We start from the raw sequence: 14,741 nt of genomic DNA on the forward strand, positions 1-14,741 counted from the left end.
TAACTGTAAAATGCATTATAAGAAAAGAGCACTGATCTTTCCACAGCTGCACAGAGAAGGAAGTAGAGTCTCAAATGTAGATAAATAGTGGGGGAAAAGGAACATTTTTCATATATGTGTTAAAAAAAACAAAAAACATTCCAGCTGCAATCTCTTTATACTTCAGGACTATGTCTTCTAAAACTCATTCCCCATTAACATGCTAGGTTGTAAATGGCTCAACTAGCATTCCACTATGAACAGATACAATTGTTCAATTGCTCACGGAGGCTTTCAAGCTAGTAGCTGGGAGGCAGCAAAGTGGTCTAGTGAAGTGGGTCTAATCCCAGCTCTACTATTTGCCTGCTGTGTGACCTTGGGCAAGACACTTAATCTCTCTGTGCCTCCATTTCTTCATCTGTAGAACAGGGATAAGATAAAACAGTGCTTGGCACATAGTAAGCGCTTAACAAATACCATCATTATTATTTCTGCTCTCTCAGCCTCTTAAATTGAGAGCACTGTGTGGAACAGGGCTGTTTTGGATTTGAGGCACAGTGCTTTGCACATGACAAGAGCCTTATAAATACTAGCAATAATAATGTCAAGTGGTGACATCAATATCATCATCATCAGTAGTATCTGAGTGCTTACTGGGTGCAGCGCAGAGGATGGAGTTTTTCCATGTGTACTTCTCAAGACACCTCCTACCCGAATGAAAAGGGGGCAGGAATTGCAGGAGGTGGTAGAGCCAGGAAGGGACAGTCTCCCAAAAACTAAAGAGATCAGAAAGCTACCACTTTGGGTCTTTTCAGACAATTAGAAACTCTGGGGTCTCATTAGAAAGCTGGGATGATTGGGGCTGGGAATTCAGCTCAAGGAGGTGTTGTGGTGATTGCCCCAATCATCAGCCACGGCACAGTGGAATCATTCAAACAAGATTCAAAGGAAGTAACTTGTTGATTTATTGAAGTGCCTTCTGCTACATACATAAATGCCCATCGTAACATTACAAGTCATTAAAGAATGTGTGAATTATCTTTTTGAACAGATGCAGGGCTTGGTGGGAGGGTTTCTTTTCTTTTCATTTTTTTAACATGATGTACCTAAGGTTTGAAAATCCCCATCTTTCCTAATCAGGGAATGTGAAACAGTCTCAATGAATGATTATGGAAGTAAGAATGTTCTGTTGTTCAGTAGCACTTCTAATACTTATGGAAAAACTATTAAGCTGTGACGGTTTTTCTCACGTGAAGTTAAGGGATCAGGCATAAGACAGAGGCTTCTTTCCCCCGGCCCTGCCAGAACAACAGCGAGGGAAGACATCTCCTTTCTCTCTCTCTCTGAGACATACATGAGACATGTCTCTCTGACACACAACACACACACATTAATATACATCGACTCTGAGACCGTTGGTGCTCTAGTTCCTAGGAAGAAGTGATGAAGTGGAGCTGGAGCAGAGGGGAGGGGACAGGAAGAAGGTGGAAAGCCAGAAGGGCCAGGGCTGGAGATCCCATACCCACCAGGAAACCTGGCTAGGGTTTAACTACAGAGAGGGCCGGGTCTGGGGAGCAGAGAGAGTGGGGCAGACAAGAAGAGGAACAGCAGAGCCTGTTTTAGGGGTGGATAAAGTAGGCGACTGCTCAGAGCTGGCAGCTCTGAGTCTCCAGGGCCCCGGGAGCCTCTGTGGTAGGAGGAGGCCCGTTTGGTCACAGCATACCGGGGCCCACCCCTCCCGGACTTGACTGGGCCGAAAGAACTTTGTGGAGCGGGATCACTACCCCTCCCCCTTAAGTGGCCAATTCCTTATTAGGGACTTGCCCCGGGCCATCAAACGGGTGCGTGATACTGTGGCAAATCCCACTTCCGGAAGGAGAACAGTGGACAAACATGCCTCCTGACAAACGTGGAGTCCCATCCTGACAAATGTGCTTCACCACATTCTCCACACAGGTCTTAGAAACGCCCGTTCCTCTTAACTGCCCTGCAATCCCACCCCCCAGCTCTTCCCCTCAAGCTTCCCGCTTCCCGCTGGACTGGCCTCACTCCCACAATCAAAGCCCCCACACAAATCTTAAAAAACCAAAAACATCCAAATGGCTGTTGCGTTGCCATGTCTGCCCCTGCCGGTGGGGGTCAACAGGCAGGGAGTGGAAGGGGGTGACTCTGGGGGACGATAGGGAAGGAGGGTCACGAAGAAACCGACATTTCAAAGAGCTGCAATGAGGGTGGGGGTAAACGGGAGGCATTAAGGGGGGAGGCTTTTGTGTTTAATAGGCTGAGGGGAGTGAGTGTGTGGACCTTCCATCCTGCATGCTTCGTGTGGAAGTGAAACTTGCCACGCTCACGCGGAGCCCGTAAAATCTCTACAACGGGCTCTGAGCGACGGGGATAGGGGCAGAAGGGCAAAAGAGGCAGGCCAGCTGGGCTACTTCTGCTCTGTATCAAATAAATACACCGGGCCAAGAGGATGGCCACCTCAAAATGGCTGTAACCCAGGGATGGGAGCTGAGCAAACTGAAGCCACAGCCTATTTTTCAGCCCATGGAGTCTACATTATTCTGCCCCGCCCCTAACTCATTCTACAGATAAAGAGTCTCCAGGGCAAACAGTCTTCTGGGAAAGAGGGCCGAGGATCTTACCATTCCCATCTGAAGGAGTCAGGATCTCATCTCTTGACTTCTGCTGCATCTCAGACTCTGGTTCTTTTCTTGTTTTTTTCTTCTCCAAGATTCTTGGCTCTCAGGAAGACCTTCTCAATGGAGGATCCAAATGGAACATCCCTCTGGGTTTCACAATTCATTCTCCTCTCTCCAGTCAAAGCACAAGCCCCTTTTCACTGTTCCACTGATGTCAGCACAATAGTCTGGCTACGGGGACTTTAAGTTCAAAAACAACAACAACAAAAATGCCTCCGTGGCTAACTTTATGGAATTCATTTTCATGCTTGACTTGTCCTTGCCCGCAGCACTAGAAGTGAAGTCATTTGAAATACCTAACGATCTGATCGAAGTTATTTTGACTCCGTGCCGCTGCAACTATAAATTGACTGCATATTAAAAATACCCGGTGAGCCCAGGACCCAGGAGAAGCTTATAACGGATAAGACAGTCTGGAGTTGATTTTCACTGTACCCTACATATATTATTTATAGCGGTCCCCTCCCTTCATCCCTCAGAAAAATACACTGCTTCTTAATACGGCACAGAACACTAATTCTAATCTCGACTGTACGGGCATCGCTTTGACTAGAAAGCACAAAGACATGGTGAAAAAAAAACAGACAGGACACTGTACGTACACTTAGAAACTTCAGTTAATTGCACATTTGAAATGATATAAGCCACTGCCTGCAATAGCATCTATTCTCTAAAGGAGGAGCGGGAGAGAGGAGTGCTAAGAGACGGACGAGATAGGGTTATGGGGTGAGCCCATCTGCGTTAGGACTTTGTCCAGCCACTGCAAGGGTCCGTGCAGATGAATCTCAATCCAGCAGGGAGTGCTGGTTACGTCTTGGCGATGATACTCTGCTCCCCAGCCCTGGAAGACAGAGAATCACACCAAAGTCCGGTCGATAATAATAACAATAATTGTGGTATTTGTGAAGCTCTTACTATGTGCCAGGCACTGTTTCTAAGCGCTGGGGTGGATCCAAGCAAATCGGGTTGAAAGCAGGCCCTGGCCTACGTGGGACTCACAGTCTTAATTCCCATTTTACAGACGAGGTAACTGATATGCCTAGAATTCCTTAACTCCCATTCTCTCCTAGACCCCCTCCAATCTGGCTTCCGTCCCCTCCACTCTCCCGAGACTGCTCTCTCTAAGGTCACCCATGACCTCCTTCTTGCCAAATCCAATGGCTCCTACTCCATTCTGATCCTCCTTGACCTCTCTGCTGCCTTTGACACTGTCGACCATCCCCTCCTCCTCCATACCTTATCTCACCTTGGCTTCACGGACTCTGTCCTCTCCTGGTTCTCCTCTTACCTCTCTGGCCGATCATTCTCGGTCTCCTACGCTGGAGCCTCCTCCCCCTCCCATCCTTTAACTGTTGGAGTTCCTCAAGGGTCAGTTCTTGGCCCTCTTCTGTTCTCCATTTACACTCACTCCCTCGGTGAACTCATCCGCTCTCACGGCTTTGACTACCATCTCTACGCAGATGACACGCAGATCTACATCTCCGCCCCTGTCCTCTCCCCCTCCCTTCAGGCTCGCATCTCCTCCTGCCTCCGGGACGTCTCCACCTGGATGTCGGCCCGCCACCTAAAACTCAACATGAGCAAGACTGAGCACCTCATCTTCCCTCCCAAGCCCGGTCCGCTCCCAGACTTCTCCGTCACCGTGGATGGCACGACCATCCTTCCCGTCCCGCAGGCCCGCAATCTCGGTGTCATCCTTGACTCGTCCCTCTCGTTCACCCCACACATCCTATCCGTTACCGAGACCTGCCGGTTTCACCTCTACAATATCGCCAAGATCCGCCCTTTCCTCTCCACCCAAACGGCTACCTTACTATTACGGGCTCTCGTTATATCCCGGCTAGACTACTGTGTCAGCCTTCTCTCCGACCTCCCTTCCTCCTCTCTCGCCCCGCTCCGGTCTATTCTTCACTCCGCTGCCCGGCTCATCTTCCTGCAGAAACGATCTGGGCATGTCACTCCCCTTCTTAAACAACTCCAGTGGTTGCCTATCGACCTCCGCTCCAAACAAAAACTCCTCACTCTAGGCTTCAAGGCTCTCCATCACCTTGCCCCTTCCTACCTCTCCTCCCTTCTCTCTTTCTACCGCCCACCCCGCACGCTCCGCTCCTCTGCCGCCCACCTCCTCGCCGTCCCTCGGTCTCGCCTATCCCGCCGTCGACCCCCGGGTCACGTCCTCCCGCGGTCCTGGAACGCCCTCCCTCCTCACCTCCGCCAAACTGATTCTCTTTCCCTCTTCAAAACCTTACTTAAAAATCACCTCCTCCAAGAAGCCTTCCCAGACTGAGCTCCTCTTCCCCCTCTACTCCCTCTGCCATCCCCCCTTTACCTCTCCGCAGCTAAAGCCTCATTTTCCCCTTTTCCCTCTGCTCCTCCACCTCTCCCTTCCCATCCCCACAGCACTGTACCCGTCCGCTCAACTGTATATATTTTCGTTACCCTATTTATTTTGTTAATGAATTGTACATCGCCTTGATTCTATTTAGTTGCCATTGTTTTTATGAGATGTTCTTCCCCTTGACGCTGTTTAGTGCCATTGTTCTTGTCTGTCCGTCTCCCCCGATTAGACTGTAAGCCCGTCAAACGGCAGGGACTGTCTCTATCTGTTGCCGACTTGTTCATCCCAAGCGCTTAGTACAGTGCTCTGCACATAGTAAGCGCTCAATAAATACTATTGAATGAATGAATGAATGAAAGGTCCAGAGAAGTTAAGTGACTTGGCTAAGGTCGCACAGTCGACAAGTGCCAGAGCGAGAATTAGAACTCATGACCTTCTGACTCCCAGGCCCATGCTCTATCCACTGCACCATGCTGCTTCTCCAGTAGGCTGGAAGCATTCCCAACAACTGGGGATGATGACGACACACCGACTTTCACACCAGAGGTACCCGGCTTCCCGGCCCCTGGTAATATTCTGCATGCCGTTTTGGCTATTTCAGTATCGAATATGCAGGAACCACTGATTCTGGGGACAACGACAAGCCGGCTCCTTGTTCTTCCAAATTGCCTGAATTCTTGTTCACCTCCTGTGATTCCCACCCCTTCCCCTAGCCTCCATTCCTCCCGTTTCTCGATCCGTTCAGTTTCTCGCTGTCAAGATGCAGACACAATGCTTCATGCTTTTTCCTTTCAATCTTTGGGGACTTTGGCATTTGGCGCAAGTTTTGCAATGTGTGCAGGTTGCAAAAACTTTTTAAGGTCACATCTCCTTCAAGAGGGCTTCCCTGATTAAATCCTCTTTTCCCCAGCTCCCTCTCCCTTCTGTGTCATCTAAGCATCTAAATCTGCGACTTCAGGACACTTGATATTTGTCCACCCTCAGCCCCAACAGCACTTACGTACATATCTAGACTGCAAGCTCACTGTGGGCAGGGAATGTGTCTACCAACTCTGTCACACTGTACTCAGTGCTCTGCACAAGATAAGTGTTCAATAAATACCACTGATAATGGCGACGATGATGACTGTTCCCTTAATCACCACCTCTAAGTAAAAAGTTAATGAGCTGGTTGTGAAGACAGCACAGATGGTTTTATAACCTAGAACTTTCTGCAATTTTTCTGGTCTTTTTTGTACTTTTATAACAAAATAACAGTATTAAAATAAAAATCATTTCACATCTGGATGTAAATTCATGTTTGCTGTCTCAAACCTCCTTAAACTCTAGTCATTATGCTCAAATCTTGCACCTCTTTTATCCCACGAGCCCCACAGCTTTACCAAACAAGGGGGCTTTCAGGAGCCCAAGCCAGGGTTGGTAATAGAGATCTACCCTGTATTTACTAATTGAGAGATCAGCACCCTAATCAACTAGCTATTTTCACCATGGACAGAGTTGTTTTTTCTAAAGGACAGAAAGATAATTAAAATAGCGACTTGGATGAAGATATCTGAATTTGGGACCTGCAAAGTCAGCATTACAGAAGCAGTGTGACCTAGCGGAAAGGGCAATGGCCTGGAAGTCAGCGGTCCTGGGTTTTAATCCCACCTCGGCCACCTGTCTGCTGTGTGACCTTGGGCAAGTCACTTCACTTCTCTGTGCCCCAGTCATCTCACCTGTAAAACAGAGATTAAGTCTGTGAGCCGCACGTGGGACAAGGACTGTGTTCAACCTCATTAGCTTGTATCTCCCCCTGTGCTTAGTATAGTGCCTAGCGCATCATAAGCACTTAAATACCATTAAAAAATGACAGTTAACACTTAGTCTTTCAGGAGCAGACAAGCTAGGTAGTAAATTATCTGCTGTTTCTCCCACTGTGCTTTGCCACTTAAGCTTAGCATCTCCTCAGGGGGAGATGGTTTTGAACCAATCACTCCTTCAATTTCAGAGCCAAACTAATAGGAGGTTCACTACTAGAAAAAGTAGAATCTCTTTGGCTAAAACAGTCTTTTTTCATTTTAAATTCCACCTTCTCTCCTTGGCCCTACCGTCATTAACAATCAGGAGATTTCTGGGGCTCAAGTACCTAGGATGTTGTTGGTTTTTTAATGCTGCTGTATCTGGAAAGGATTTTAGACGAAAATGTTCTAGTCAGCCCTATGCAAGCTCTGTGGTTATTATGCCGTTTTTCCAACGTCAAAGATACAGGGAAAGAAACTCAGAACCACAGTTCACCATATTAACCTGAGGAAATCAGATTAAAACTCTGAGTTTGTACAGTGCATGTCCCTCATTACAGTGTGCAGCATTAATTACAGTTTATTGTTACCTGAAAGAACAGCAGCTTGGGGGAAGAGCAATAGCCACAGCAGTGTTTAATTCTGGTTGTTAAATGGGAACGGATTGCCCTCTCCTGGCCACCCTAGGGCTGGTAAAGTAGAAAATATTTTCTGACACATTAATCACTTTAGACTGAAAAATGCTATGGAGGGGCCTACCTTTCGTCAGGGGCAGGTCACGCTACTTTTCTGTGCCTCGGTTTCCTCATGTGTAAAATGAATACCTGTTCTCTCTTCTATTTCAACTGTGAGCCTTGTGAAGGACAGGGACCATGTCCAACCTGATAATCCTGTATCTACCCCCGTACAGCGTTTGGCACATAGAAGGCACTTTAATATCATAATTATCACTATTATTAGAATGTAAGATACTCGAGGTCAGGGAGAGCATCATTTCTCTGTAAGAGTTTAGTACAGGAGCACTTAATAAAATACTTTTATTAATAATAATAATAATAATGGTATTTGTTAAGTGCTTACTATGTGCTGAGTACTGTTCTAAGCACTGGGGTAGATAGAGGGTAATCAGATTGTCCCACGTGGGGCTCACATTTTTTAATCCCCATTTTTACAGATGAGGTAACTGAGGTCCAGAGAGGTTAAGTGACTTGCCCAAGGTCACACAGCAGACATGTGGCAGAGCCGGAATTAGAACTCACGCCCTCTGACTCCCGAGCCCGTGTTCTTTCCACTAAGCCTCGCTGTTTATTATTACTACTATTGCATCCTTTGTTGTTCTCTTCTGAGGAGAAAGCCAGCCACAAAAAATGCCAGGAGAAACTCCAGCTGTTAAAAGGGGTTTTTCCGCTCGTTTCACAGTCGGCTACAAAGAAAGTATAGTCGTCGGCACACAGTAAGCGTTTAACAAGTACCAAAAAAACCAAGAAGAAAGACATCCTTACTTTGACGAAGCTCATTCGGATGGTGCACATCTTGGTCAGCTCATAGACCACCTCGAAGCCGTGGTTCACGGACTGAGCCAGGAGCTGGGCGAAGAGCTGGTTGTTGAAAATCTTGAGGCTGCAGCCGCTGGGGATCTTGCAAACCGTGGCCGGGTGGAAGCCGTGTTGATAGTTGCAGTTTCGGCTCTGGACGAAGATGCTGCTGTCGCTCACGCACTCCGCGTACACTTCTCCCCCAACGTAATAGAGGTGGACGCCTGGGAAGGCACAGACATGCACCAGGTGAACCGAAACCCCAGAGCAGGTTGTCGGACAGGATTTTACAAAGGATTCCTTTGTGAGGTGATGCAAATCGATTCTGTTGTTATTATTCTGGCAATTTCGTCAGGGTTTCCCACGTGCCAAAGTACTGTGCTAAGGACTGGGGTACAGCTGAGAAGCAGCATTCTAATCCTGGCTCCGCCACTTGTCTGATGGGTGAACTTGGGCAAGTCGCTTCATTTCTCTGTGTCTCAGTTTCCCCATCTGCAAAATGGAGGTTAAGACTCTGAGCCTTACGTGGGACAGGGACTGTGTCCAACCTGATTATCTTGTATCTACCCCAGTGCTTTGAACAGTGCCTGGAATATAGTAATAACAAACTCGACAATTATTATTATTATTAAAATCTCTACATTGGAATCTCCTTGTGGACAAGGAACATATTTACCAAACCTGTTATAATGTACTCTACCAAGCACTTAGTACAGGGCTCTACACACAGTAAGTGCTCAATAACTATGATTGATCAATCGATGTAAGATCATCAAAGTGGACACACTCCCTCCCACATGGAAACGCTATTTCCATTTTACAGATGAGGAAACTGAGGTTCAGAGAGGTTAAGTTACTTTCTTGTGTATCACACAGCCTCTACCACACAGCTCTCGTGGCAGTGACTTATTCCTGTGGCATTATGTCCACATCCATTCAGTCCTCCAAGACCCAGCGGAACACAACTGGCAACCCTCTGGCACCATCACCCATTCCTCTGCACTAGTTCTCCACCCCGAGGCCTGTTCATCATTCTCCCTGCTTTTACCCACCTCCTTTCTTGTAATGAGTCGGCGGCACTTTGTAGCACTGCCTGAGATGGGAGGAACAATCATCACCCCCATTTTACAGAAAGTATAATCGAGGCACAAGAGATTAAGCGACGGGCTGAATGGCCTTGCAGTTTTAAAGTGGAAGAAACCAGATCAGAATTCTCCTTTCTTGATTCCTAATCCTATGCTTGCTACACAGACTCTAATGTCAGGATGTACCAGTCCTGTAAGGTTTTTTTCCTTTGTTTTTAATGGTCTTTGTTAAGCATTTACTACGTGCCAGGCACTGTACTAAGCACTGAGGTAGATTCAAGTTAATCAGGTTAGAACCAGTCTAAAGTGGAACTCACATGGAACTCATAGTCTTAAGCCCGTTTGACAGGTGAGTTACCTGGGGCACAGATAAGTTAAGTGACTTGCCCAAGGGCACAGAACAGGCAAATGAGAGGCCCGGGATTAGAACCCAGGTCCTCTGACTCCTTGTGCTCTTTCCACTAAGGCCATTCTGCTTCTCAGTTTCCAGTTTCTCTCTTCTACAAATGACCACACAATTACTCTTACCCTTTCCTATGTGCCTCCTGGTGTTTTCTATGGTTGAGTTTCTGTTTACATTAGAAAGAAGTCCAAGACAGAACCTATTCCTGTTATTTGAAGGATCCGTGAATCCATCTATGAGGACGCTTCGAGAAGAGGCTTGGAAAGTCTCCCCTACTCGGTTGTTAAGTTCATAGTAGGCAACAGAGCACCAGTGCTGTGGTTCTTCATAACACACAGGCCGAAAATCTGAGGGAAAGCACATCACAGGGCATATCAGGCACTGAAAACATCTTCCCCTGAGTCTTGATTGACCATATACATCTGGACTTCTGCCAAATCCCTCCCCGGACCCATTAGCACTTGGGTTTCGTGTTCTTTTGGACCTGCTGCAAACTATTTGCTGGGCAGATTCTGCTGCTGTGCACTTTCTCTGGTTTCACCATTTCACGGGAAATCGTGTGTGCTGAACAATCACTTCCTGAATAATTATGGGCCCCGTTCGTATCATTGCAAGAGCTAGAGTTGAGCCAACTAACCAAAAAAAAATCTTCAGAGGCCTGGCATCCTGAAGGAAACAGAGTCCTTTTTCTTCGTGAGAGCTGAAATGTCAAAATGTCATGAAAACAACTGCCCTCCCAGGCACAGGCTTTTTTTTTTTTACTTTTGTTCATTGGGGGAATGCACAAAATCTTAGCTCCTATTGAGTCAACCTCTGACTTCAAAATAGGCTCTGGGAAGTGATATGTGAGGGGCACAGATAGGCCAGTACCTGACGCGAGAAACTTTAAGCTCCTTACGGGCAACCAATGTGTCTATCGACTCTGTTTTATTGTTCTTGCCCAAGAGCTTGGTACAGTGCTCTGGACAGAGTAAGCACTCAATAAATACAACTGATTGATGGATTGACTGATGTGGTTTTTGCAAACTTCACTGTCTGCCCCTCCCTCGAATACATTCTCCTAGACTGTGAGCTCCTTGAGGACAGCAATTCGGTCTTCTAACTGCCATACTCTGCCAAGCACTTCACAGGACAGAGGAATAAGGTGATACCAAACCAATTCTCTCTCCTTCTCAGGGGCCAGAAGCTTCGGAAGTAAGTAGATGAAAAAGAAGAACCTTAAAGATATATCATCCCGCAACTTAAAAGGCCATTAAATTGCAACCTTTTGTTTTCTTTGGATGATGAAAAGTAGCCGTGGTTTAACTCATCATGCGCGGATTACCTCCATTGGGCAATGAGAGAACTAAGTGACTGTCTGCTGCCGGATCTAGAGTCCGCCCGCTCTGGTTTCCTGGTGTTTCTGTGGTGTGGTAAGGCGGCGGGGGTGTATCAACTACAAGAGAACAATAAAACACAAGGAAGATCAGCCAAATTGGGAAATTCAAGGAGATGGGCACATCCAAACTTCTGCAGGGTAGTTTAGATCATTAAGCCTAGGGATAGTGCAGTTTCAGGACTGATGCTATTCTGAGAGACAAATTTAATGGTATTTATTAAACTCTTGCTATATAATAATAATTATGGTATTTATTAAGCATATGCTATGTGCTGGGAACTGTACTAAGTGCTGGGGTAGATACAAGCAAATCAGGTTGGACACAGTCCCTGTCCCACTTGGGGCTCACAGTCTCACTCCCTATTTTACAGATGAGGTAACAAAACCACAGAGAAGTGAAGTGACTTGCCCAAGGTCACACAGCAGACAAGTGGTAGGGCCAGGATTAGAACCCATGACCTTCTGACTCCCAGGCCCATGCTCTATCCACGACGCCATGCTGCCCCCTGTATGCCAAACACGGTACTAAGTGCTGGGTTAGATACAAGGCTATCAGGTCAGACAGAGGACCTGCCCTACATGGGGCTCCCAGCCTAAATAGGAGGGAATAGAATGAAATCCCCATTTTACAAATGAGGAAACTGAGGCAGAGAAAAGTTAAGAGACATGCCCAAGGTCACAAAGCAGGCAAGTGGCAGAACCAGGAATAGAGTCCAGCTCCTCTGTCTCCCAAGCCCGTGCTCTTGCCACTAAACCACTTTGTTATTCTTGGATCTTTTGTTAGCCACAAGGAAGGTTCTCATTCTGTTTATCGGGCAGTGACAGATTTGCTGAAATGACAGGAGGTCAAGTGCTCAAACAATTAGAAAAATAATAATCATTGTGGTATTTGTTAAGCACTTACTACATAGAACAAGATTTGGCCTTTCAGCTGAATTCTCCCCTTGGTTCCCATGAATATCTAGTACCTGTCCCTTAATGTGAAGAGACTAAGCCACAGGAATTCTCTCTCCTCCCTTCCGGCCAAGTGTTGGCCCTGACCAATGACCCATTCTACCCCAACACTGGCCATGAAGGATGCATGGAGGTGATGGCTTCCTCCCTTCACATTTGTTCTCAACTACCTTCTAAAATCCTTAATTTAGCCCTTGACAAATTCACCCTGTCGACACCCATCATGTCTCTGTGAATTTAAATGACATCTCCGCTTGGGAAGCCTTTCCATATTGACCGGTTCTGATCTTTTCAGACTGAACAAAAGTGCCACAATCTGTTCGGCTCTCAGTGAACCTCAGATAAAAAAGGTGTTTTGCATATGAAAGAAAATTACATCAGGCCCCCCCTCACACCAATCTCCTTGCATTGCAGAGAACACCTTAGCCCATGCCTGGAAGTGCTTTCCAAAATGCATAAAACAGTTTAAATCAACAGTACTTATTCAGTTCTTGCTATGAGGATGAGGTTGATGGTATTTATTTATCAGAGAGTCCACCGGGGATTTCGGCTCAGAAAACATACCCCGATCCCAAGGTTGTCATGCACCTCAAATTGTGCCCCATTCATAGCCCCGTCAGCATAAAGAGGTGCAAGAATAAATCCACCGGGAGGTCTCTTGGCCCCTGCCATGGTGTCAGGGGGAGGAGGAGGAGGACTAGGCTTAACCAGAATCCTCCAGGGAGCACTGGTTGGACTCCTTGACTTTCTGCCGCAGGGCTTTTCTATCTGAGTCGGGGGCCAGGGCTCATTTTAACATTGTGCAGCAGGGAACTCAGCCTCATACGATGGTGGGTGGATTCTCCGTTTGCATCCAAACAGAAGCCCAGGGGCATGGGAGAATCCAGAAAGTGGGGGATGGAAGGGATGTCTCCCACCTGTGCCTTCCAAGTCACCAAACGAACAAAGTGCAGTTATATCTGGGACTGCAGGCTGTAAAATGAGAATTAAGAGCCCAATGTGGGACAGGGACTGGGTCCAACCTGACTAACTTATATCAGCCCCAATACTTAGAACAGGGTTTGGCACATAGTAAGTGCTTAATAAGTACTATTATTATTATTCGGTCTGACCTGTCAGCTGATAGGGACTTCCAGGCCCAGAGCTTCCTGGGGAGTTTGGGTAGCTGATGGTGCTGGGTGACTGGATGAACATATGGCTGGGAGAGGAGGAGAAGGCGGAGCCGGGAGGCTGCTGGAAGGACTCGGGGTAGGTGGCGTTGTGTGGCATCAGGGGCTCGCTGTGCAGGGAGGCGTTCCGAAACTTGGCCAGGAGGCTGAGCTGGGGGTTGAACTCGCTATGTCTTGGGACCAGCACGGGTGGAAGCACTAGGAGAGAAAAAGACAGGCAGAACCCGGAGTTAGAGCTCACCATCTCGGTCTTTTACCAAGTGGTAAAACAGCAACCGATTGGGTTGGAGGGGGAGGTGGGAAGGAGGAGAGAGGAGGGAGGAAGGAGGAGGGAAGAGGGAGAAGGGAAGAGAGGAGGAAGAGGGGAGAGGATGAGGAAGAGAAGAAGAGGGAAGAGGGAGAAAGGAGGAGAGGAGGGAGAGGGGAGAGGATGAGGAAGAGAAGGAGAAGGAAGAGGAGGAAAAGAAGGAGGAGAAGGAGGAAGAGGAAGAAAAGAAAGAGGAGGAGAAGGAAGAAGAGGAGGAAGAGGAAAAAAGGAAAAGAAGGCTTATTGTATTTATTAAGCACTAACCACTGAGAGAGACATGGTCTAACCAGATCAGACAAAGTCTCCATCCACAGAGAGCTCACTCACTAAGACAGAGGAAGAGCAGGTGTCATTCCCATTTTTTAGTTGAAGAAATCGAAGCACAGACAGGTTAAGTGACTTGCCCAAGGTCACACAGAAGGCAAGAGGTAGGGCTGGGATTAAAACCCAGGTGTCTCGACAACTCCCAGTCTCACTTTCTTTCCACCAGGCCATAATACTGCTCGAATAGCATCTTTCCCTCTGGGGACCACCCAAGGCCTGTAGGCTACTGTCTCCCATCAACTGGCTTTCTGCAGCAGTGCTGAAATAAGAACACCCCACCTGCTTGGACAGAAAGTGCTTAATATCTTAAATAAGACATTTCAATGACTTAATTACTAATCAGCCCATGATCACACACAACTGGTATGTCGTAGATATTTGGAATCTTGCTTTTCTTTAGATGCTGGCTATCACCTAGGCCAACAGCCACTTGGAATGTGACTTAAAGGCAGTCTTCCTGTTCTATGTCTGGAGCAAAAGGGGCTGCTTAGAGAAAGAAGCAGCATGGTGTAGTGGATAGAGCCTCGGTGTGGGAGTCAGCGTGTTATGGGTTCTAGTCACCGCCCCACCACTTGTCTCCTGTGTGACCTTGAGCAAGTCACTTCAATTCCCTGGGCCTCAGTTACCTCATTTGTAAAATGGGGATTGAGACTGTGAGCCCCATGTGGAACAGGGGCTATGTTCAACACGATATACTTGTATCCAACCCAGTGCTTAGTACGGTGCCTGGTATTCATTCATTCATTCAATAGTATTTATTGAGCGCTTACTATGTGCAGAGCACTG

At 47.2% G+C, this 14,741-nt stretch overlaps 1 protein-coding gene across 2 annotated transcripts in view; it reads right to left on the reverse strand.

Annotated features, from left to right (window-relative positions):
• Window positions 1-3,281: 3,281 nt before the first annotated feature.
• The window catches only part of SMAD9 (SMAD family member 9), a 40,323-nt gene continuing 28,863 nt past the window's right edge, over window positions 3,282-14,741 (reverse strand). For both annotated transcript variants that reach the window (XM_039914983.1, XM_001510726.5), the window contains exons 3-7: window positions 13,268-13,522; window positions 11,148-11,258; window positions 9,949-10,170; window positions 8,303-8,559; window positions 3,282-3,522 (exon numbers count right to left, since the gene is read on the reverse strand). In XM_039914983.1, the coding sequence (XP_039770917.1) occupies window positions 3,379-3,522; window positions 8,303-8,559; window positions 9,949-10,170; window positions 11,148-11,258; window positions 13,268-13,522 (989 nt within the window). In that variant the 3' untranslated portion in view covers window positions 3,282-3,378. The remainder of the gene's footprint in view (window positions 3,523-8,302; window positions 8,560-9,948; window positions 10,171-11,147; window positions 11,259-13,267; window positions 13,523-14,741) is intronic.

This window comes from Ornithorhynchus anatinus, chromosome 20, assembly GCF_004115215.2.
Source record: "Ornithorhynchus anatinus isolate Pmale09 chromosome 20, mOrnAna1.pri.v4, whole genome shotgun sequence".
NCBI lineage: Eukaryota > Metazoa > Chordata > Mammalia > Monotremata > Ornithorhynchidae > Ornithorhynchus > Ornithorhynchus anatinus.